Source organism: Perna viridis, chromosome 2, assembly GCF_037379345.1.
Source record: "Perna viridis isolate PV_CMFRI_1.1 ecotype Kerala chromosome 2, ASM3737934v1, whole genome shotgun sequence".
NCBI classification, from domain to species: domain Eukaryota; kingdom Metazoa; phylum Mollusca; class Bivalvia; order Mytilida; family Mytilidae; genus Perna; species Perna viridis.
This window is the reverse complement of record NC_142446.1, coordinates 321,648-347,980: the sequence shown is the minus strand read 5'-3', so window position 1 is coordinate 347,980 and position 26,333 is coordinate 321,648. Positions and strand designations below refer to the sequence as shown.

Here is a 26,333-nt window from a genome sequence, read left to right as displayed (position 1 = left end):
AATTTTGAAAAGCAGTGATTCATATAACTCAGTGATGCTTTGAGCATCTCATTACTGATATTTTCCAACCCCTGACTTCTATTTTCTATTTAAACATAGCTTTTTGTAGCTCTGACAGAGTGACTTTATAGTTTAATGGTAAAAAAATGTTCGATAGTAACATTTCCTCAGTCTTGACTAACTATCCCCTTCACTTCATAATTGTTGTCAATGTGAATATAAGAAGTAGAGTCTGGTTCAGAGTCAGTTCGTCAATTCTGATCTCCAGATAACATGTGCTCCCTTTTACTACAATTGTCAATCAGATCTATATCTTTCTCAGTGATTTCATAAAGGTTAGAAAATGTAAAGGCTTTTCGAGGCAGAAACTATATTCTTAGATAAAGATACAAATGAGTTTTTATAATACTACCCATGTTTTCTGTGTCAGAGTCGAAATCATTTTAGTAGAAAGCAACAGCAGAACATCGGGTACCAAACTCAAGCCCTAACTTTCATTTTCACTCAAAGTAAATGCGGATATTTTGTTCCCACTGTACCGCAAGGAGAGCTTGTTCGGATCAGTGTTTGAACCTATAATTGTTATACATGGATCCTCTGATCGTCTTTTTGTTACAAATTGACCACTATCATCTCTACTATTATGTATCTTTAGGCCGAGAATTTCCTGATCCGTCATTAGCTTTTGAGTGAACCTCTATTTCACGAGTTTGACTTGTCTGATCAGAAATAGATGGTAAAGGAAATCTATTGGTCAAACTATACGACAAACGCGATGACTTTTCATTCCGTATTGTCAACTTTCCCTTCATCTGTGGCAAAATCCCTTCAGCACCTGCGTATCAAGTTTTCATATCATAACTCATACGCAATGCCAGAGCTTGCCGTATCTACGCAGACTTTTTGTATCACGCTATACTGCTTACAGTTTGGCTTCTGGAACAGGGTTATGTTGCTACAAGATTGAAGTCATCACTACAGAAGTTTATGGTCGTCATCATGAACTCGTGGATCGTTACGGTGTATCTATCTGCACCATGAAAACTGATTTGTTCAATGTGTCATAGTTTTCCTATCCTCTTTCGTCTACCACAGACATGACTTTTTATGAGCAACTCGGCGGTTATTTCTAGAAAAGTAGAGGACGCTTACCCTACCGGTGCACCTGGTCCATGCTCCCAGTTTTTAGTGGATTCCGAGTTGCTCATTTACTTTTGTTACTTTGTATGTATTATTTTGGTTATTTTGTTCTTTGCTGTGTATGTCTGTTTTCCATGTCTAGTCTTTATCCCTGAATTACATTCTTTTGATTTTCGGTAGAATCTTGGTTCCCTTGATTACTCTTTCCAGAGTTGATTTACAGAATTTAAATATTCTTTCAATTCAGCATTCTCTTTGTTAATATTTGAGCAGTTTGATGACAGCGAGTCAAACTTCGGGGGCGGATTCAGGTGGGGGCGTGGCAGGTGTGCGCCCCCTAAAATTTCCAAAGCATGGGCTGTGAGTGGTAGATTTAGGCGGTTTTAGGTTGAAACTTTAATTTCTCGCTAATTTTACCACAAAAGATCTCTACATTGCACCCACTCTAGACGAATATTTCAAAAATTTAACCTAAAAAAATTGTTCACCTCCCTCCGCTCCACGACATTTTAACTGTGTGCCCCCACCCTAATCTAAAATCCTTGATCCACCCCTGAACTTACCTAATAAGTTATGGCCTGAATCTATTTCACTTACTGGTAGTTAAGTAGAAAGTACCTTAAAATGAAAAGGCTATTGTCAAATTTTACCATTTTTTATTCTCAAGTGAATTCAAGTTGTATTAATTAAAAATCACCGATGTATCAATGGTGCATAAAATGATAATAATATGATTTTTTACAACAATATAGTAAAACAAAACATTGTAACCATTAAAAACTAACAATAGTTAACAGAAATACAATTATATTCTAAAATTAAGACATTTTTGAAATGTTAAATAAAATATGAAAGTAGATGAAACTTCTATTTCATTAAATGAAATCACAGATTCTCTAAAACTTATTTAACTATAAAATCTTAAATTTACCTACATGTAACAAAAGCACAAGCTACCAATATGTACATCTCATTAACTCCTTTTATCTTTTTTATGGAATCACTTCACAAATAATTGTACACCATGACTTTTAGGCACAAGTTAGGAAAGTCATAATTAGGTTAAAAACTGAGCCAGAAACAGAGTAAACAAGACATTTCAGTTCTGGAAAGTTATCTGCTCAATTCAATAAAAGACAAAATACCAAACTATTTCTGTTCTGAAAGGTTTGCTGATAAATAGTAAAACATCTGAATAAACTATTAAGAACACATACTAGTAACATGCAAAAATAAGATAGAAATTAAATATCTATGACAAAAATTGCTTTTATACCAAAAAAAAAAAACATTTAAGCATATCCACATTATAACTACTTTTTTGTGACATAATGTAAAAAAAAACAATGTTGTTTACATGCTTCATTGGTGAATGAAAAATCTCAATATGTAAACTGGAACCACTTCAAGGTGAACATGCAAATAAATGAGAAGTAAGGGCTAAATATTAGATGATTCCTGATACTTCAATATTATACATAAAAATAATTATGCCATTTCATAGTCACTGAAAAAATATCACACTCATTTACATAACTACTAAAAATGGTCTCCAAAGAGACAAAACTTCTCCTGTGCGTCTGATATAAGTGAGTTATGACAAATGGTCTCCAAAGAGACAGAACTTCTCCTGTGGGTCCAATATAAGGGAGTTATGACAAATGGTCTCCAAAGAGACAGAACTTCTCCTGTGGGTCCAATATAAGGGAGTTATGACAAAAGCTCTTGTTACAAGAAACAATACAACAAAATAATTAATGATCTTTTTATCCTCCAAATTTTCTATGTTTTATGTTGATCTTTGTCTGTAGCATCCTACAGTGGACATATATAATACATGTATTCACTTTCCATCAAACAACAGTCAGTGTAAATACCTAATATTCACTTTCAGTTTTCGGTAGGAGGTAGGCTGCTAAAGACTTTCTTTTTGGTTATAAGCACAAAACACTATGTTTTAATTTTAGATATAGAATTCAATTCCTTTGTTGTACACAGTATGAAACAACACAGGACATTATGTGAGCTGACATGGACACTTGGTATAAGTGAGCTCAAATAATTACAGGTCATGATGACAGTACAAATATACCATGAGAACATTCTAGTAATAATTAAAAGTAGTATTATTCACAAAAAAGCATGATTACTTATGATCAAACATCCAGATGTTACTCTGGCACATAAAAACATTTCAATTTTTTCCTAACATTGGCCTTTATCATTTCAAACTCATGTAATTTAAAGTATTGACATTTAGACAGCTTGCTTTATGGTATGCCTGTCATTGAAGACAGTGTGATGACCTGTAAAAGTTTAATTGTTTGTTCCTCGACTTTTGGTGGATGACTGTCTCACTGACAATCATACCAAATCTCCTATTTTTATATTGTCATAATAACAGTTCTATCAAAATTTCATCAAAAGAAACCAAAAATTAACTGTTTTTTTATGTAATTTGATCAGAGGTCATTAAGACAATTCATAGCTAAACTATTGGAGTCACAATATCAATTTTATATATAACTAATTTGATATTGTTCATGAGTCACTAACCCTAAAGACTGAATACTTGGACTTGATTTAACTTTGAAATATATTGATCACTGATCACTGATCCCCGGTATTTACAACTCCAATTCCCATTCAATGTTATGCAAAACTAAATTACAAACAGGATAATTGACCGGTCTTTGTATCCAACAGGTCTGTAAACATACACCACTTTGACATCAGTTGAACTAAGTATACTATAGTCTGACATTAATTTCAAGTATACTACAGTTTGACATCAGCTGTACAATGTATACTACAACCTGACATCAGCTGAACGGTGTATACTGCGCTCTGACATTAGTTGAACAATGTATACTGCAGTCTGACATCAGTTGTACAATGTATACTGCAGTCTGTCAACAGTTGAGTAATGTATACTACAGCCTGACATCAGTTGAGTAATGGATACAACAGTCTATCATCAGTTGAACAATGTATTCTGCAGTCTGACATCAGTTGTACGATGTATATTGCAGTCTGACATCAGTTGCACAATGTATACTGCAGTCTGACATCAGTTGTACAATGTATACTGCAGTCTGACATTAGTTGCACAATGTATATTGCAGTCTGACATCAGTTGCACAATGTATACTGCAGTCTGACATTAGTTGAATAATGTATACTATAATCTGATAATAGTTTATGAAGTATACTAGTCGGTCATCAGCTAAACAGTTTACTACAGTTGACATCAGTTCTGAAACAGTCCATTAAAGTGTATTACTGTCAGGAATTAGGTCACTAGAATATACTTGTGTCCAACAAATATTCAGTAATTTACACTACTGTCCAACATAAGGTCACTTATCATTTAGTTTGACTAATTTTCTCCAAAGTGTACTACAGTTTTACATAGTACGGTAGGCACACAACAAAAAAAACCACAATCAAACACCAAATAACAAGAGCAATGCACAAGGTCCTTCATCTTCAAAAATCTATTTAAGACAATGTAATGGTGACCTTGACCTTTTGAACTATTGACCTTAAAACTTTTCTCTCAAGCCTCATTCTGTGTAAGTCTGATTCAAATTCATCAAGGTAAACTGAAATTATGCAAGGAAACCAATTATGGATGAAATATTGGACAGAAAGCAAAATTCTTCAGTCCCACACTTGTGGATGGAATATTTCAAAGAATTCCAAATTCTACAGCCCCTCCCAATTATGCAGGAGATTTGGGACAAAGACAAAAACATATGTATATATAAATATGTCTGTAAAAGTAACAACTCTGTCTTACAAAGTTCTATAAACCTGTGAATCTCTATATACAAAATGTACATTTTTTTTCAAATTTAAGTAAAAAGATAAATGTATAATGAGACCATTACACCAAATAAAATCAATGATTCTCAACCTGTCCCTAAAAAAATGACAATAAAAGTTTAAAAATTAGGATGAGAATTTCAAAATCAGGATTTTTTTTTGCATTATTTTCTAATAATGAGATACTATCACTGGAAATCTTTCATTTATTGGTGACTGAAATGTGTTTCTTCTTTGAAACTGATGTGGCTATGGATTTAGAACAAATAAAAAATGAAATCCTCCCACCCGTCCCTTATTTTTTGTGAAGGATGGATGAGAATCTACCATTTAAGTTTACTTGACTTTAGGGATAAACAAGGTATATACAAATATAATACATAATAAAACAATCCAAAGACATAATTACTGAGAAGCAGGCTAACATCAACTGATGGGTAACATTGTCAGTCAATGTACACAAAATTCACATTAGTATATATCAGAACATTAAATAAACAATAGTTCTCGAATCTCTATTTTGAAAATAATTCATTGCTTTTGTACTTGATATACAATCTTAAATGTTGAGATTTAAAATTTTCATGCCAATTTTTAAAAAAGTGCTATGATTCATTCAATGAAGCCTATATACTCTAATACACCAATACAGGATAACATTGACTGCACTTAAGTAAACTAAACTATTTACCCCAGAAATATACCTAGTCTCAAACCAATTAGAACTGAGAAAACACACTTAAAGCCCCCTCCACTCACACCAATATATTGCACAGAAATATCAAAAGTCTTCTATCCCTCATATAAAAACATGATAAATGCAAAAAACAAGTTTTTTCTCCAACTGAATTCAGAACAACAAAAATTTGGCATCTAACAAGACATTAAATGAAACCCTGCCACATTGTGGGACAGTAAAATGTGTACATCAACAATCAAGACCAAAAAAAGGATTGTGCTCAATATTTTATTCAATTCAAAAGTTGAAGTTTTTATACATTAAAATAATTTGACATCACAGCGAGGTTGAAAATTGCGTTTATTAAGCAATAAATACAAAAAGGATGATCAATCAGTAATAAATTTACATCCAAAGTTTAATCATAGGACAACACAATTTGTTTCAGAAATCTTAAAGAAAAAGCTCATACCGTTTGTATCCATCAATCTGTTATATCTAATAAGGTCTCTCTTCAAAACTTTCACAAAATGTGTGGTATTTCATTTTACCATCTTGACATTTAGCAATGAATTTGATACAACAAATATGTTACTACTTCCAATTAAAAAATTCACAAATACTGTAATGTATTCACCTTTCAAATCTTTTGAAGATTTATAGATCTAGTGTTTCTCTCCAAATCAGACATTCAATCTAAAGTGCCTAAATTGCATAATGCCTTGAAGATAAATATCAATATACAAGAAAAGGTAATGAGAATATACAATAAAATGTTATGTAGTCAATATAATCTAAAATGGAATGTAATACATGACTATGTCAAATCTTCAACTATAAAAATGATGAATGGGTGATTTCACACATAGTATTTACAGTTGCAACAACAAGGTTGAAAGACAAATCTATTTGAAAGATGAATTCTAGTTTATATTTGCTACTTTATTACATATAACATCAATTAAAAAGTCCACTTCAATTAACCAATAATAAAAATATGTTTTTTGTATAAAAAGAACCTTTATAGAGGAAGAATAAAGTTACTGAGGTTAAATTTATAAGTTCAAGTGGTATATTTCTGTATTATTGAGAAAACTGACATAAAATTACAAAATAAACAAACAAAACTGTTACATTTAAAACAACACATACCATTCACTCGGGACATTTATGGCTGGTTAGTACTCTAGTATTTTCTCACAAAATGGAAAGTTTTTCTTTACAAACCATTTTTTTGCACCCCCCCCCCCACACACACATATCCCAATAGAACCCCCCTAAAAAAATCCCCAATACAAAAACAAATGAAAGTGTTGTTAGCATTAGAGGTTTTTGATTCTTGTGAAAATAGTACTATACACTCAATTTCAAAGATTATATCATGTAAAATAGAACTGTTATCATAAATTTGCATTTCCCATATTACTTAAAACTGCTTTTCTTCAATTTTTTTTAAACTGAATGTTTCTTTAATACTGATTTCAGAGATATGCTGTTAACCTGTGTAACAGTTCTGTCTTAAGGATATTTTTACTTAAAAGCAATTTTTTTACGTGAAAATATGAAAATTTAATTACTTTGTATTTTGCACAGACAAAAGAGTAATTTTAACCAAAAAACCTACCACAAATTTTACATTTTAAAGCAGGAGATTCTTAATTTTTTATTGATTACATGGGGAGTATGAATATAATCTGTAGATCAATAATTAAACAGTATCGAACTTCACACACATTTACACATTATTAATATATTTTTTAAAACCTGTTCAAAAATTAATTTGCAATTTAACATTCAAAAAATAGTTTCCTAGATATACATAAGATTTAATAAAATAGATGTTTTTTATCAATTTGAATTTTCCCAACAATTTTACTTGGTTAAAATAAATGCTCTTCACTTCCTGTGTATCAATTATAAAATACTGATGAAAGGGTACAGATTAAGATTGATGTGTGTGTTAAATAGAACATTTTTAACATCAAATGATTCCTCACACATTTTGCAGAAACTAAATTTCTTCAAAGCAAATTTATAACATATTTCATGGCCAAAATCTGAAAAAGGAAGTCCCTCAAATCTTCATTTGTTATAAATTCTAGATCTTAATTTTATTTGTACATTGATAGAATAAATGTTAGGCTGAATAATTGCTTGAAACATATTTACTGCTTTTGAAAGAGATTGTAATTGATATAAAAGGAATTATATATGAACTATATTATGTAAATTGTTCAAAAACAGTATGGAAGTTCATGAAATAAATTGGTGACATAAGGTATTTTGATCAAGAAGGATCAAAAACCCCCAAAATAATCAAGTTTACCTACCTTTACAATTAATTGTACTTCAAATGAGTTTGTAATCAAACAAAAAAAAAATCATAGAACATTCTAGTCCCGTAAAACTAAATAACTTTTCTGACTGACTCATTACTAATCATCTATTGGACTACACAGGAAAAATTATAACATATATTTTTCACATGTTTTGAAAACACCTGAAAAAAAAAAAACATATTTCTAATATGTTAACGACCACCATGACAAACATATGAAAAACATGTTTATGACTAACAAATTAATTCATGAAAAACAGGTAAAAAAATCAAATAGTAACTATATGTCTTCTATAGGACTTAAAGTATGAAAAAGGTCTTCATATAATTAAGGAAAACTGTTGTTTCCAAGTGATTTTATAGGCATAAAAACATATACATGTATTTACATAAAAATATATACATGTATTTCCATAAAAACATATACAAGTATTTCCATAAAAACATATACATGTATTTCCATATTGGTCCTTAACATGTTTCCATATGTTTTTATGAAACATATGTAAACATGTGTTGCAATTTTTCCTGTGTATAGTCGACCTGACTAATTACTAATCGTCTATAACTATTGGACTAATCCGACTGACTGATTACTAATCATCTGTAACTATTGGACTAATCCGACTGACTGATTACTAATCGTCTGTAACTATTGGACTAATCCGACTGACTGATTACTAATCGTCTATAACTATTGGACTAGTCCGACTTACTTCCTCTTCACTATCAAGAACAAAACTATCCACATCACTTGCTGAAAACTCTTCACTGTTGTCTTCTATGACTATAACATCTTCGTCTGAGCTATGTTTTCGTTTATCACCACGACTACTCTGGAATAACTGAGTGACATTATCAGTTTCCTGAGAGACCTCATTCTGTTCCTCTACATGTGTGTGTGTATGAGGAATAAACCCTGTACTACAAACAGATGAGGTATTAGAAGCACTAGAAACATTGGATAACTTTCTCTGTAATGTTTGTTGTGAATTAACTTGGTTCAATGATTCACCAGAACTTGCACTATCTGAAGAGAAGCTACGATCTTCCACTGAGTTTTTCATCATTTTACGTCTTTTTAATACAAGTGGAGCTTTAGCTACATCCTGAAGTCTAAAACCTTCTCTAGTAGCTTTATGAAAGGCACCTAATGTTACACTGAGTTGACTATTGACTGTAGAATTAAGAACAACCGGTGTCCGTAGTGGTGTAGATGAGAAAACCAAACTATTATGTCTATTTAGCCATTCATTCTCTATTAATTCCTCCATTGTCAGTCTTTTAGAGGGTTCTACAGTAAGTAACCCTAAGGGAGAAAAACTTTGTGTTAAAACAGGTCATAAACCCTTAATTCTCCTTAAATTGAAATACTAATATAAATCAAGCAAGTCAATTGTATATTTTTAATTTTGAGGTCATCAGTGGTATAATTTTGAGGTCATGAGTGGTATGAATTTCATGATTTCACAGCGTTGTGCTTTTATTTATTGTTAATAAGAGATTTAGTATTTACTATTTGATATTCTGCTAAAGTGCTTTAAGATTTAAAATCTGCTGAAATATGTGAGAGGCCAAGACCACCAGCATATTACTATTTATATTTGTGACAATTATTTCACGTATCTGGAATCAAATATTTCCATGTTTTTTTTCTTGAATTTATATTTGTGATTTTTGTTTTTGTGAATCACTCACATGTTCTTCTTGGATAAAAATTCTTAAAACTCATACCTAAGGAACAATCACATCAATTTTCATTATATTCTGTCCAGAAGTTTCTGAGGAGAAATTTTTTAAAAAGTAATACCATTAAAATAGCAAAAAAAATGTCAAAACAAGAGGCTCCCCTGAGCCTGAATCACACATCTGGTTCAATTTTTGCCCTTCAGGGGCAGTAACTCTAACAAGGAGTCGTCCATCATTTTTGACACAAGAACGACTTTTGTAGAACTTATCATAAGGAACATTTCATCCATAAAAAAGTTTATATCTATTACAGTTTTCAATATATTGACTGAAAATTGCAAAAACACCATTTTTCACCTTTTAAGGTCATAACTCCATGAAACATGGTTCAACAGATTTACACAAAATTTTGACAATTTTAGATAGCGCTCATCATGCTAAACACTTTTTGAGATATAAGTAAAACGCCTCTGACTGACCCCAGTGTTCAATTTTTAGCAATGGCAGCAAAGTTTTTTGACAGATATTCTTCACATCAGTTCTATGCAGAATACCCTGACGAACATTCATACCAAATTTGGTTCCAATTGTTCTGCTAGTGACAAAGGACAAGATTTTTTTAAAGAAATAACATTTAAAATAGTGGAAAAAAAACCTCGAAAAAGAGCAGTAACTCCAACATGGCTTACGTCTCACTAACCACTTCAGGGTCAAATCCACCCCCCCTCATGCAGTACCAAAATCACACTGTACCTATGCATTGCAAGTGCATTATTTGTGTGTATTCTGATTAAAAATAGTCATAATAAAGCTGATCAGCAATGGTATGCAACTTTATGATGGGATATTTCAGAGAAATGCATAATTTGATGAAAATTGCCTTTGCTAGTCATTATTTCCATTTTCATTATACATCATTGTTTTTCCAAAAAAGATGGTACACCTAGATACAAATATATAGTTCTTGGTAGAGATTCCTCATACTTTGTAAGAAATAATTCCAAATATACAGAGGAATTTTAATCGACAACATATTTGTCCAGTGTGGTGGATGTGTTTTTCAACAAACGGTCAGCATTCCAATGAGAACAAATTGTGCTTCTTTACTTGCTGACCTATTCCTTCACTCTTATGAGGCTGACTCTATAGCTGATCTGATCAGAAAGAAAGAATATCGTTTGCCTAGATCCTTCAATCTAAGTTTCCGCTATATAGATGACGTATTATCTTTAAACAATCCTAATTTCGGGATTTGATACATCGCATCTACCCAAAAGAACTTGAGATAAAGGATACTACAGACACTGTGAAGTCAGCCTCATATCTTCACCTACACTTAGATAACGATGGTAAAGGAAAACTATTGACCAAACTTTACGATGAACGTGATGACTTTTCATTCAGAATTGTCAACTTTCCTTTCATCTGTGGCAACATCCCTTCGGCTCCTGCATATGGAGTGCTCATATCACAACTCATACGTTATGCCAGAGCTTGCTGAAACTACGCAGACTTTTTGTATTGCGCTAGAACTCTAACTAATAGGCTTCTGGAACAGGGTTATGTTGCTACAAGATTGAAGTCATCACTACAGAAGTTTTATGGTCGTCATCATGAACTCGTGGATCGTTATGGTGTATCCATCAGCACCATGAAAACTGATTTATTCCTCGTTTGTCTACCCCGGACTTGACTTTTTATGAGCAACTCGGTGGGTGTTTCTAGAAAAGCAGAGGACACTTACCCTACCGGTGCACCTGGTCCATGCTCCCAGTTTTTAGTGGAGTTTGAGTTGCTCATTTACTTTTGTTACTTTGTATGTATGATTTTAGTTACTTTATGTTCTTTGTTGTGTATGTCTGTTTTCCATGTCTGGTCTATGTCCCTGGATTACATTCTTTTGATTACCGCTATAACCTTGGTTCCCTTGATTACTCCCTCCCATAAAATCAGTGTAGTGATATTGGTAATCTGGCTGTAATTTATGAGGTGCATTATGCAAGGTATATTAAAAAAACAACATAGCAACAAGATTTTCATCAGTAAAACTGACTGATAACTTGACATCAAGCCAAAAATATATAGAATGCAGTGTAGATTTCAAAATTAAGGGAAATAACTCTGTAAATGGCACTCAAATACAATAGAATCTATTGGATTTTCGATGCGGATTATCTCCTAAGAGCAGGCAGATTTGAATGAATAATTACACACTTCATAGTATAGACCCATAAAACAACTTAATTACAAAAATAAAAATATGTAGACTTTTTTGGGGTGTATCGCATTTTTCAGATTTTGCATGATTCTTACAAAGACAGCTACTTAAGTAATTTAGAGAAAATATCACCGAGGGGCATGATATAAAAATTGCCATTTCTTTGTAGTCCCATGCCTGATTTTGATAGTTTTGGTCTCATTAGACTTGCAATACCAAAGCTTTCATAAAATGTAAAAAAAGAAAAACATAAAAAAATGTTTTTAAGTTAAATTTTGGCATATTTCAGAAATTGCCACTGGTAAATAATAAGGCACCAATTGATGTATGGCACTTATAGAAAGTTTTTTTGAAGATACATGGAAAAGGTTCTTTTCAGGGGTAATACTGGTTTAAAAACCATATTAAAAACTAGAAAAAAACTGAGAGAGCAATGACTTTATTCAGCTGTTCTGCCAGACAACCTACTTCAATTTATAACTGAGAAAACTGAAAATTATACCAATAGTCCAGATCAAAACAAAGCAAGCTGGATACACCCTTTATTACTTGAAAAAAAAAGCTTTTTTCTGTCTCACATTCCCTCTAGGTACAATATAATATAAGGAAAGGAAGTACATTAGTGTTGAAGTAAAGCTTGAATAGTTTGAAACATGTCAGACTTTGATGAAAGATTTGGGAAGAGTCACTGTTAATCAAGAAAGGGCTCAAAAAAATTTTGAAGTCAAATAAGTGTAAGAAAATGAACCTGACTGAACCCAAGAAACTCCCCCATCAATTTGAGACCAAATATTATGACCCACTAAAGATTTTAATTAACATTTACAAACTGTTTTTAGCTATATTATAGGGCATTTTTTTTCTCAGGTTACCTGGTATTTACTATAATTATAACAAACAAAATAAGGGTAAGAATATTTATCCTTCTCAATGAAGTGGAAGTAAATTAATTTTTACAGATCTGTTGGGAATTCTTTAAGCTGGAGCTGGGCTTGTTTTTCCCCTTCCTAGATTTTTTAATGATTGGAGGAAAAAATCCTTTTAAAACTTTTGACCTTAACCTATCAATCACTTAAACAACAATTTATCTGTTCTTTTTTAGTTTTTGATTTTGGAGATATTTCTTAACTAAAAATTTTTAATTGGAACTTCCAGTATGGATTCCCATAATATGGAAAATAAAGAGCTGCGCTTTAAGTGCATGATACACCTGTTGCCCTTTTAACTTGTCCTTATGCTTTTAATGAATTTATATGGTCAACTAGAAATACTGTGAGCCCTGTCAAATATCCCCCCACCCCCAAGTAAATAAAAAATGCACAAAAAATTATGTATTATCAAGGCTACCTCAAGTTTAACTAAGTTTGTTGTCTTCATTTTTCACCCATACATTTCTATCTTGTTCAAAACACACTTTTCTGACAAGGTTACCAAGTACCTTTTATATCTAATAGTCGATCATCAAAACAAATGGTCCTTTTTTCAACGATTTTTCAATGAATAAAATTTCCTTGGCTGTTTTCTGGCTTTTTTTAAAGAGTAAAACTTCATAACACAGAAACATAAAATTCCTCTTTTTCTATGCAGACTTTTTGTATCGTGCTATACTTCTTACAATTTGGCTTCTGGAACAGGGTTATGTTGCTACAAGATTGAAGTCATCACTACAGAAGTTTTATGGTTGTCATCAAGAACTCGTGGATCATTATGGTGTGTATCCATCTGTGCCATGAAAACTGATATGTTCAACGTGTCATAGTTTTCCTTTCCTCTTTCGTCTACCACGGACTTGACTTTTTATGAGCAACTCGGCGGGTGTTTCTAGAAAAGCAGAGGACGCTTATCCTACCAGTGCACCTGGTCCATGCATCCAGTTTTAAGTGGATTCCGAGTTGCTTATCTGCTTTTATTACTTTGTATGTATGATTTTAGTTACTTTATATTCTTGGTTGTACATGTCTGTTTTCTATGTCTGGTCTTTGTCCCTGGATTACATTCTTTTAATTACCACTATAACCTTGGTTCCCTTGATTACTCTAAGTATAAAAATTCATAACACGGAAACAATAAATTTAAAATTTATAAAAATCGAAAGGGAACTTACATCAATAGATATGAACAATTCACCAAAGTTTTATATAAGTTAGTGTACATGTTTTTGAGTAATTGAGCAAAACCTTGAAAATAACCCTTTTTTTTAAGTATAAAAGCTCATAACACAGAAACAATAAATCTGAAATTTATAAAAATCAAAATGGAACTTACGTCAATAGATATGAACAATTCACCAAAGTTTCATAAAAGTAGAAGAAAGTGTTTTTGTGTTATTGTCCGAAAACTAGAAAATCCCCCTTTTTTAAGTAAAAAAATTCATAACACAGAACCGAAAAGTCTGAAATTTATAAAAAAAAAATCCAAAGGGAGCTTACATCAATAGATATGAACAATTCAATAAAGCTTCATATAAGTTAGGGAAAGTGTTTTTGAGTAATTGTGCAAAAACTTGAAAATACCCCTTTTTTAAGTATAAAAACTCATAACAAGGATAAATCTGAAATTTATAAAAATCAGAAGGGAGTTACATCAATAGATATGAACAATTCACCAAAGTTTCATAAATGTAGGTGGAAGTGTTTTTGAGTTATTGTCTGAAAACTTGAAAATCCCCCTTTCTTTAAAGGGGAAGACCACCTTTGCATTAAGTTAGGCTCTTATGTCATACCCACGTAAACAAAAATAAATAACCTTTAATGCAAAATGTGCTTTTATAAAATGCTCAAGGCTATGCAAAGTTTGAAATCTTTGAAATATAAGTGGATAGCCATCTTGCAGAACTCTCCTATTTGAAGGGAGATCATAGTCAGACTTTGTACCGATAGCTTCCCATTGGATCGTGACGTCACGTGACGTTTGGTGCTGATACAAGTACTGCAAATAATATGTAAACAAAGGATATTCCGTAAATATTTCTACGATCCTGTTTATCTAATCACCAAAACATGATGACTTGTCAAACTTACGATTGCACAAATGATAAAAGAGAAATCTTCTAAAAGTTTTTTTTACCAGCAACACGAACATTCTTTGGAAGTCATGAAAGTAGCCATAAGATTTTCCTTATAAATACTAGTCATCTGGCTGCAAATCCCGTTGTTCATCAATGATGTCCGATATTTGCTTACATGTTGTGCCTTAATCTCTTCTTCTATTTATTTTGAGTTGAAATTATAGGGGGAAAGTCCCAAATTTGAGATTTCTTCGGACATAGTAATCAATTACCTATTTACTTTCACTTTACAAACCTACTTCGTGACGTCACAGTTCAACTGATCATGGTGGCACCCATAGGGGCAGGAAATTCAAATTTCCTAATTATAAATCTTGATTAATTAATTAAGAAAAGAAAATTATTTCAGTTCAATTTGATTTTCATGAATATTTAACAGATTAGTTTTGATATTTATGACTTGCACAATAACATGGTCTTCTCCTTTAAGTAAAAAAAAATCATAACACAGAAACGAAAAATCTGAAATTTATAAAATCAAAAGCTTCACCAAAGTTTCATAAAAGTGGATGAAAGTGTTTTTGAGTTATTGTCTGAAGTGTGGACAATGGATGGATGGACAGACGGACAACAGCACACCATAATACATCCTGTCTTACACGGGCTTACAAAAATACAACAACAAAAAGTACACTTAAGTCAACAGCCCTAGAAAGACAAGCATTTTTTTTTTATAAAAATTCCAACATTATTTTGTTGCAGGGTTTTATTTAATTCTGTGGAAAACGGTTTACTTTATTAGGTATCATTTAAGTAACAACAGTTTGTGTATAAAATAATCAGTATACGTTAACTCCTTGTTGTCAAAAGGCTGGACAAATTTCTATAACTGTAACTTCTATATTTTCACTCTACATTTAACTAACAGTTTATGTACTCAGATCCCAAACTAACAGTTAATATACTCAGATCCCAAACTAGCTGAACAAATTTCTATATGCTGTAACTTCTATATTTTCACTCTAAATTTAACTAACAGTTAATATACTCAGATTCCAAACTCGCAGTTTTTTATAGTCAGATCCCAAACTAGCGGTTTATATACTCAGATCCCAAACTAGTGGTTGATATACTCAGGTCCTAAACTAACAGTTAATATACTAAGACCCCCAACTAACAGTTAATATACTCAGATCCCAAACTAACAGTTACTATACTCAGATCCCAAACTAACGGTTTTAATGTACTCAGATCCCAAACTAATGGTTTGTATACTCAGATCCCCAACTAACGGTTAATATACTTAGATCCCAAAACTAACGGTTTATATATCAGGTCCTAAAATAAAATAGAATAGAATACTAAACTAACGGTTAATATACTCAGATCCCCAACTAACAGTTAATATACTCAGATCCCAAACTAATGGTTTTAATATACTCAGATCCCAAACTAATGGTTGATATACTCAGATACCAAACTAGTGATTTATATACTCAGGTCCCCAACTAACTGTTAATATACTTAGGTCCCAAACTAACGCTAATAGTTTATATACTCAGATCCTAAAGTAGCGGTTAATAGACTCAGACCCCCAACTAACGGTTAATATACTCAGATCCCAAACTAACAGTTTTTATACTCAGATCCCCAACTAACAATTAATATACTCAGATCCCAAACTAACAGTTTATGTACTCAGATCCCAAACTAATGGTTTATATACTCAGATCCCCAACTAACGATTAACTTATATACTCAGATCCCAAACTAACAGTTAATATACTCAGATCCCTAACTAGCAGTTAATATACTCAGATGCCCAACTAATGGTAAGTATATTCTCAGATCCCAAACTAATGGTTAATATACTCAGATCCCAAACTAACGATTTATATACTCAGATCCCCAACTAACGATTTATAAACATAGACCCATAATTCATTTACACAATATACAAACCCTGAATGAGATCTTTTGCCTGTTCTGATACATCCTTCCAGCCAACAGTGGAAAAATCAAATTGTCCCCCTTTAATCCTTTTCATTATTGACTCAGCACTATCTTCACTACTGTAATTTTGAAATGGTACCGTCCCAGATAGCATAGTATACTGTAACAAACAATCATACAGTCAACACCGTCTGAGGAAGCATAGTATACTGTAACAGACAATCATACAGTGAACACCATCCCAGGGAGCATAGTATACTGTAACAAACAATCATACAGTCAACACCGTCCCAGGGAGCATAGTATACTGTAACAGACAATCATACAGTGAACACCATCCCAGGGAGCATAGTATACTGTAACAAACAATATTACAGTCAAGCATTGTAAATGGTAACAAACAATCATACAGTCAACACTGCCCCACAGAGCAGTTAAGTTCAATTATTTTCCTTTGGGTATCTCCCCATTAATTATATTCCAAAGTTATGTAGAAATGATGCCTAATCTTCCTATAAAATTTTATGAGACCCCCTTCAGCAGTTTAGGAGAAGTTGCATTTACAAGAAATGTTGCAGACAGAAAGGTTATATAATAAATGATTTATTATGAGACCAATTGTCTACATGTTACTAACCAGAATAACACCAAGACTCCATAGATCACATGACTGATCATATCCATCTTTAGTAGTCCATGTTTTTAATACTTCTGGAGCAGCATAAGGTAGTGTGAAGCATGGTGTTTCTAACTTTTGCATCTCAGGTTTGAAGAATCTTGCAAATCCAAAATCAACAATCTTTATTTCTGCATTTTCTATTTCGTTTTCAAAAATGAGATTCTGCAAAGAAAATAACACAAACAAGTAGATGAGTATTCTGACCTAAGTGGGATAATCAAAATCAAAATGCACATGAAGAAAATTCTGAGGAGAAAGCTCTTATACCCATTGCATTACATCCCCTCTCCTTCATGTTAAACTGAGGAGCAAGCTCACATACCCATTGCATTCCATCCCCTCTCCTTCATGTTAAACTGAGGAGCAAGCTCACATACCCATTGCATTCCATCCCCTCTCCTTCATGTTAAACTGAGGAGCAAGCTCACATACCCATTGCATTCCATCCCCTCTCCTTCCCGTTAAACTGAGGAGTAAGCTCACATACCCTTTGCATTCCATCCCCATCTCCTTCATGTCAAACTGAGGAGCAAGCTCACATACCCATTACATTCCATCCCAATCTCCTTCCTGTTTAACTTAGGAGCAAGGTCACATACCCATTACATTCCATCCCCATCTCTTTCATGTTAAACTGAGGAGCAAGCTCACATACCCATTACATTCAATCACTTTTTCTTTCATGTTAAACTGAGGAGCAAGCTCATATACTCATTACATTCCATCCCCATCTCCTTCCTGTTAAACTGAGTAGCAAGCTCACATACCCATTACATTCCATCCCCATCTCTTTCATGTACACTGAGTTCTCCAAGTAAGCTCACATATCATTGCATTTGGTCCCTATCTCCTTCATGTCAAACTGAGGAGCAAGCTCACATACCCATTACATTCCATCCCCATCTCCTTCATGTTAAACTGAGGAGTAAGCTCACATACTCATTACATTCCATCTCCATCTCCTTCATGTTAAACTGAGGAGCAAGCTCACATACTCATTACATTCATACCCATCTCCTTCATGTCAAACTGAGGAGACAGCTCAAATACCCATTACATTCCATCCCAATCTCCTTCCTGTTTAACTTAGGAGCAAGGTCACATACCCATTACATTCCAACCCCATCTCTTTCATGTTAAACTGAGGAGCAAGCTCACATACCCATTACATTCAACCACTTTTTCTTTCATGTTAAACTGAGGAGCAAGCTCATATACTCATTACATTCCATCCCCATCTCCTTCCTGTTTAACTTAGGAGCAAGGTCACATACCCATTACATTCCATCCCCATCTCTTTCATGTTAAACTGAGGAACAAGCTCACATACCCATTACATTCAATCACTTTTTCTTTCATGTTTAATTCAGGAGCAAGCTCATATACTCATTACATTCCATCCCCATCTCCTTCCTGTTTAACTGAGGAGCAAGCTCATATATCCATTACATTCCATCCCCATCTCTTTCATGTAAACTGAAATCTCCAAGCAAGTTCAATTCTCATTGCATTTGGTCCCTACCTCCTTCATGTCAAACTGAGGAGCAAGTTCACATACCCATTACATTCCATCCCCATCTCCTTCATGTTAAACTGAGGAGCAAGGTCACACTCTTTACATTTCATCCCCATCTCCTTCCTGTTTAACTGAGGAGCAAGGTCACATACCCATTACATTCCATCCCCATCTCCTTCATGTTAAACTGAGGAGCAAGCTCACATACCCATTACATTCCATCTCCATCTCCTTCCTGTTAAACTGAGGAGCAAGCTCACATACCCATTATATTCCATCCCCATCTCCTTCATGTTTAACTGTGGAGCAAGTTCACATACCCATTACATCCCATCCCCATCTCCTTCCTGTTAAACCAAAAAGTAAGCTCACATACTCATTACATTCCATCCCCATCTCCTTCCTGTTTAACTGTGGAGCAAGTTCACATACCCATTACATCCCATCCCCATCTCCTTCCTGTTAAACCAAAAAGTAAGCTCACATACTCATTACATTCCATCCCCATCTCCTTCCTGTTTAACTGAGGAGCAAGTTCACATACCCATTACATTCCATCCCCATCTCCTTCCTGTTTAACTGAGGAGCAAGTTCACATACCCATTACATTCCATCCCCATCTCCTTCATGTTTAACTGTGGAGCAAGATCACATACCCATTACATTCCATCCCCATCTCCTTCCTGTTTAACTGAGGAGCAAGCTCATATATCCATTACATTCAATCACTTTTTCTTTCATGTTAAAATGAGGAGCAAGCTCACATACTCATTACATTCCATCCCCATCTCCTTCACATTAAACTGTGGAGCAAGTTCACATACCCATTACATTCCATCCCCATCTCCTTCATGTTAAACTGAGGAGCAAGGTCACATACCCATTACATTCCATCCCCATCTCCTTCATGTTAAACTGAGGAGCAAGGTCACATACCCATTACATTCCATCTTCATCTCCTTCCTGTTAAACTGAGGAGTAAGCTCACATACTCATTACATTCCATCACCAACTCCTCCCTGTTAAAATTCTTCATTTATAAAAAAAAAAAAACTCCACTATTGTGACTGATTCCAAAGAAAGGTTTCTTTTTTTTTTTTAAAGTTTGTGTGATGATATCATATAAGACAGGTGTGGATGGAGACTGAATGATAATATCATGTAAGACATATGTGGGTGGAGACTGAATGATAATATCATGTAATAAATATGTGGGTGGACACTGAATGATAATATCATTTAAGAAATATGTGGGTGGAGACTCAATGATAATATCATGTAATAAATATGCGGGTGGACAATGAATGATAATATCATTTAAGAAATATATGGGTGCAAATACAAATCTGCTCTGACATACCTAAGAGACTGAACTTGTATATCAACAAATTCATTACAAGAATTGATCCAACAAATAATCAATTATATAATAGTCAATAGGAGACAGTTGCTCACACATAATGTAACTTGTTACACCAAAGCTCCGGAATAATTTTGGAATCATTCCAATAACTCAATCCTCAAACCTATAAAGAGTTGCAGATATTTTTGACATAATTACAGCAAATTGAAAGTTTGTGTGTGAAACCAAAAAGCTCACACATTGTAAGAGCTGCAAAATAAGTTACAAATTAAGGGTAAGTGGAATTTCATGTGACCAAAAATGTAGGAGATCTACAAACACACACACACACACATATACTGACAGCAGTAAATGCCCCCTTATGTCTAAAGTCAAGATCACAAAAAGTCATTCATTTCATCTGATTTAATAGCTTAACTGTACAATACTGAACAAATTTTACAAACACCTTCTGGATGTTTTGACTATGGCTCTTTTTTTAACAAAACAAGTTAAGTTTCTGTTAATTACTTTTTTAATATAATAATCTTATTGTCTTCTACATACATTGTAGTAATGTAGAGTTGATCAACACCTACCTCTGGTTTAAGGTCTCTATGGACCACTCCTTTTGAATGCATGAATGATATAGCTTGTACAAGTTTACACATGATCTCACTGGCCTCTGGTTCAGTAAAAGTCTTCTTCTTCCTTAATCTGTTTAATAATTCTCCTCCCTTTAATAACTCCATCACTATATAGGTATGAAACTATCAAGACAAAATATAATTACCATAAATGTATCAAACTGCTGCAATTTCAACTTTTGTTAAAATTAATATTTTTTAAATTTTGGATCCTTTGGATCATGACATTGACCAATTTGATAAGATCCAAATTCAAACTAGGTGTATACTCCAAAACCATTGAAATTGAGCAGGATACTGTAAACCAACTAATATTCGTGTTCGTAAACTTTCACGAATTTTAGTCAATGGACTGATTCACAGGTACTAATTTTTGAGATATTAACATCACTGAAAATTAATATTCGGGGATCTACACATATCTTGTCAAATAAATTACAAATAAAAATGAGTTATCTTCCTTTATCTTGTCATGTCTTCCTATGGATATCCCTCCTATATGACGGGGAACCGCCATTTATTGTATAGTTAACGTTATTGACTTAGTCTTGTCAACTGCCTATCGATATTTATGGGTGAATGATTTTGTGAACACAAACTCAATTTCGGGTATTATATTTTTTTCAAATTGCAAGATGTCTTTGTCAAGGTGGTTGATAAAAACAAAAACTCAGAATGGAAATACTTGTACTAGTAATTTGGAAAGTCTGTTGCCTGATCCAAATTTGGAAAAAACACCAGAAAGTGCAAAAACAACAAAGGCTGCAAATTCTTCAGTTTATCTGCCATACGTTCCAGTGGTAAAAGGAAAAGAGTAGAATATACTCAATATAACAGTAATCAGAGAGCCTGATATGCTTACAAGAATGGAAATGCTAGTGCTGTTAGACATTTTTCTAGGCAAACAGTGAAAGTACCATCCATTCTATGAAGAAACAATATTTAAGACAATTAGAACATTCACCCAACAGTACAGTGTCAGAACTTCCCAAAGCAAAACCGGGAAGATCGCTATAGCTCGGAAAGTATGACGAGGATGTAATTAACTATGTTCATAAACTTTGCAATTCGGGAGCTATTGTCAGTAAATAAATTGTGATAGCATGTGCTACCGGAATAATTCAACAGAAAGCAACAAACCTATTACGTGAAAATGCAGGTCACATCAGTCTTGAATGTTCCTGGGCAGAATCGTTCCTAAGACGAATTGGATTTGTCAGAGGGAAAGGCACAAAGGCAGCCCGTAAACTGCCTCTTGACTTTGAAGAGCAGAAACTTGATTTTCTCGCAAGCATCCACACGGTTGTCACTGAACGTCAAATTCCACATGAAATGATTATCAATTTTAACCAAACCAACATCAGCATTATTCCTTGGGGAAACTGGACTATGCACCAAGAATTTTGTCTAATTTATATTTCAAATAAATTTTATTTTTGAAAAAAATATGAATTTAACTCATGATATGCAAATCAGACAACCCAAGCTTAAATCAAAATAAAGAAAGGTAAAAATCGCTGCATAAACAATATTTTGTTCACAATTAAGTGGATTTTAAATTTCTGTTTTACCTTTTAATCCCTGGGGGTGTTTAATACTAGTGTCCTAGATTTCAATTACAAGAAGTTGTTTTTTTATTGATTTAGTGGTCAAGTTGTTTGTATAACAGTAAACTAGGTGTTGATCTTTTGAATAGTTTTTACAAGGTTTTTTTCAAACTTTCAGGTGCCAAACCGGTGGAAATAACTGGATTAGAAGACAAAAGACAAATAACTGCATTGTTGTCTTGCACCATGTCGGGTGACCTATTACCGCCCCAGTTATTGTACCAAGGAAAAACTGAAAATTGTCATCCAAAAGTTAATTTCCAAAAATATTGGGATATTTGGCATTTGGAAAACCACCGGTCAAATGAAGAAACCACGCTTCGTTTTGTGGATAAGATCATCATTCCATATGTAATGAGGACTTGCGAGAGACTTGATCTACCTCTCAGACATCTTCGATGTGAAATTTATTCCTGGTGGATGTACTGGTGAACTTCAACCGTTAGACCTACAGGGCAATGCTCAATTCAAGGTGGTAGTAAAATCGCAGTTTGTTTTTCATCACACCTGAAAGCCGGAAAATCTGTTAAAGAGTGTGATGTTGACCTTAAACTTTCAAACATTAAACCTGTGAATGCCAGATGGATTACAAATGCGTGGGAGAAAATCAGGAAAGAAACCAACATTATTCTAACTGGATGGCGCAGATCAGGGATGCTGAAATGAGAGTTGTGCTGATGTACTACAGATGTTTGAAACCCCCATGATTTAGTGATTATAAACTGGATGTTTTAAAGTTTAAAAATGCTACAAAACATTGTTTTACTGTGAATTAAAAATAAATATTTTATATACCTATCTTACCTTTTTTCGGGTATTAAGACGAAAATTAAAATAAAAAAAAAGAGAACTGTGTTTGATCAACTGGAAGTTGAAAATTCAATGGTAAAACTGTACACAAGACAACCAACCTGATCAATTCAATTTCCCCGACTTGTTCGCGGATATAAACTTTCGCGATTTTCACAGGCTCACGAAAATCGTAAAAGTTTATATCACACGAAAATTTCTTGGTTAATAGTATAAGTACTTAATACAAATGTTTATACAATGCTCCTTTTCGCTCTTAAATGGTTACGTCCACAACCTCCCAAATAAATTAAGACCTTTCTTAGGTGGTAGGACCTTCTTTTAAAATTTGCTTCAGATCCAATAACTATTATATAAGTTATTACTTGGCAAACACAAAGTGTCTACCTATGACAATTAAACCAACAATGACAATACCACATGTCTACCTATGACAATGAAGCAGACACTGACAATACCAAGTGTCTACCTATGACAATGAATCAGACAATGACAACACCACATGTTTACCTATGACAATGAAGCAGACAATGACAATACCATGTGTCTACCTATGACAATGAATCAGACCATGACAATATCATGTGTCTACCTATGACAATGAAGCAGACAAAGACAATACCATGTGTCTACCTATGACAATGAAGCAGACAATGACAACACCAATGTCTACCTATGAAATTGAAACAGACAATGACAATACTAAGTGCCTACCTATGAAAATAAACTAGACATTGACAGCATCATACCATTATTCAATCACAATTTTTCTACTCATAAAAAAACAATAGTTTCTTGCTTTTGATTCATAAGAAAAAACAACATTTAAAGGGAAAACAATGCAAAGAACATTTCATCCTACCCAAGTTAGTCCTAATGCCATGGTAGGGGCTATATCTATAACAATAACTCTTTCTTGCAGATTTCCAATCTTATTTTGGCTAAAACAATACTTCACAACAATAGCTACTTTTGATTAATATAAGTACTTCATGTTTTTATGATAACACATACTGTTGAAAAAATGACTAGGTTCATCAGGTAAAAGGTCATATTAGATATTTCTAAAATTTATTCACAATAGGAGGTGCACATCTACATTATGTACAAAACATAGTACAAAGTTTGAAAGATACTGGTTCAATACAGATACATATTTGATTTGCAGGTGACACAAAGTAAGTACCCTTAACAACACTAAGATACAGATGTCACAAAGTAAGTACCCTTGACAACACTAAGATACAGATGTTACAAAGTAAGTACCCTTGACAACACTAAGATACAGGTAACACAAAGTAGGTAACCTTCACAACACTAAGACACGGGTATCACAAAGTAGGTATACAGACAGGCCAATTACTAGATCAGTTTACAGTTGGACAAGGCATACAGAAAAGCCAATTACTAGATCAGTTTACAGTTGGACAAGGCATACAGACAGGCCAATTACTAGATCGATTTACAGTTAGGCAAGGCATACAGACAGGCCAATTACTAGATCGGTTTAAAGTTGGGCAAGGTTTACAGACAGGCCAATTACTAGATCGGTTTACAGTTGGGCAAGGCATACAGACAGGCCAATTACTAGATCGGTTTACAGTTGGACAAGGCATACAGACAGGCCAATTACTAGATCGGTTTACAGTTGGGCAAGGCATACAGACAGGCCAATTACTAGATCGCTTTACAGTTGGGCAAGGCATACAGACAGGCCAATTACTAGATCGGTTTACAGTTGGGCAAGGCATACAGACAGGCCAATTACTAGATCGCTTTACAGTTGGGCAAGGCATACAGACAGGCCAATTATTAGATCAGTTTACAGTTGGACAAGGCATACCGAAAGGCCAATTACTAGATCGCTTTACAGTTGGACAAGGCATACCGAAAGGCCAATTACTAGATCAGTTTACAGTTGGACAAGGCATACAGACAGGCCAATTATTAGATCAGTTTACAGTTGGACAAGGCATACAGACAGGCCAATTACTAGATCGCTTTACAGTTGGACAAGGCATACAGACAGGCCAATTATTAGATCAGTTTACAGTTGGACAAGGCATACAGACTGGCCAATTACTAGATCAGTTTACAGTGGTTCAAAACATAAACAAGTACAAATAAATGTGAACTTTTAGGAGGCCAAATTTTTTACACAAGTTCAGAACTATGATGTGTAGATACATTATAATCCACTCACTTCCTGTGGAAGCTGAATATTAAAGGATAAGAAAATACTATAGGTTGATAAAATAATTGTTTACCTCATCACTGAATACATCTATCAATGTTACTATATTAGGATGACCTTGGCACTGCTTCAGAATCATTACTTCCCTATTGCAATCAATCCTTTTTGTTACAATTTTTACAGCATACTCTGTATTAGTTTCTTTATGTCTGCATTTTCTACAAAATACAAAAAGCCTAAAAACTTCAAGCCACAGATTGAAATTTTGGGTAATCCTGTCGTCAAAAACAACTTATAGTTAATCTGGACACCTTGGCTTTTTCATAAGAAAATCCAATTTTGTATTTTTGGGCAACCTCATTTTTTTTAGGATTTTATATCCTGTCATTTATGTACTTATGATCTTATACATTTTTGAATTAATGATAACATGAATTTGGGAATAGGAACTGCATTATGTTCTATAGACTTTTTGGAAGTTATTGATAATCTGAAATCCTGTAAGCAAGCTCATTAAAAAGACACCCCTAACTTATAATACATCAAAGTGCTGTCAGCACTGGAGTTTTATTCTTGTGAAAATTGTAGCATGAACAAAATTTTGAACATTACATGAGGTAAAATAAAATTGTGATCATACATTTGCGTTATTTATATTTAATATCAAGAACTGTTTTTTCTCTAAT

At 33.5% G+C, this 26,333-nt stretch overlaps 1 protein-coding gene and 1 pseudogene across 2 annotated transcripts in view; one reads left to right on the top strand and one right to left on the bottom strand.

Annotated features, from left to right (window-relative positions):
* Positions 1–1,779: 1,779 nt before the first annotated feature.
* Positions 1,780–26,333, bottom strand: part of LOC148623220 (ribosomal protein S6 kinase alpha-5-like) — a 64,454-nt gene continuing 39,900 nt past the window's right edge. For both annotated transcript variants that reach the window (XM_088564882.1, XM_088564881.1), the window contains exons 12-16: positions 25,721–25,865; positions 20,989–21,159; positions 17,490–17,693; positions 16,862–17,012; positions 1,780–9,294 (exon numbers count right to left, since the gene is read on the bottom strand). In XM_088564882.1, coding sequence (XP_088421008.1) covers positions 8,666–9,294; positions 16,862–17,012; positions 17,490–17,693; positions 20,989–21,159; positions 25,721–25,865 — 1,300 coding nt within the window. In that variant the 3' untranslated portion in view covers positions 1,780–8,665. The remainder of the gene's footprint in view (positions 9,295–16,861; positions 17,013–17,489; positions 17,694–20,988; positions 21,160–25,720; positions 25,866–26,333) is intronic.
* LOC148623221 (uncharacterized) lies at positions 21,672–25,580 on the top strand (annotated as a pseudogene).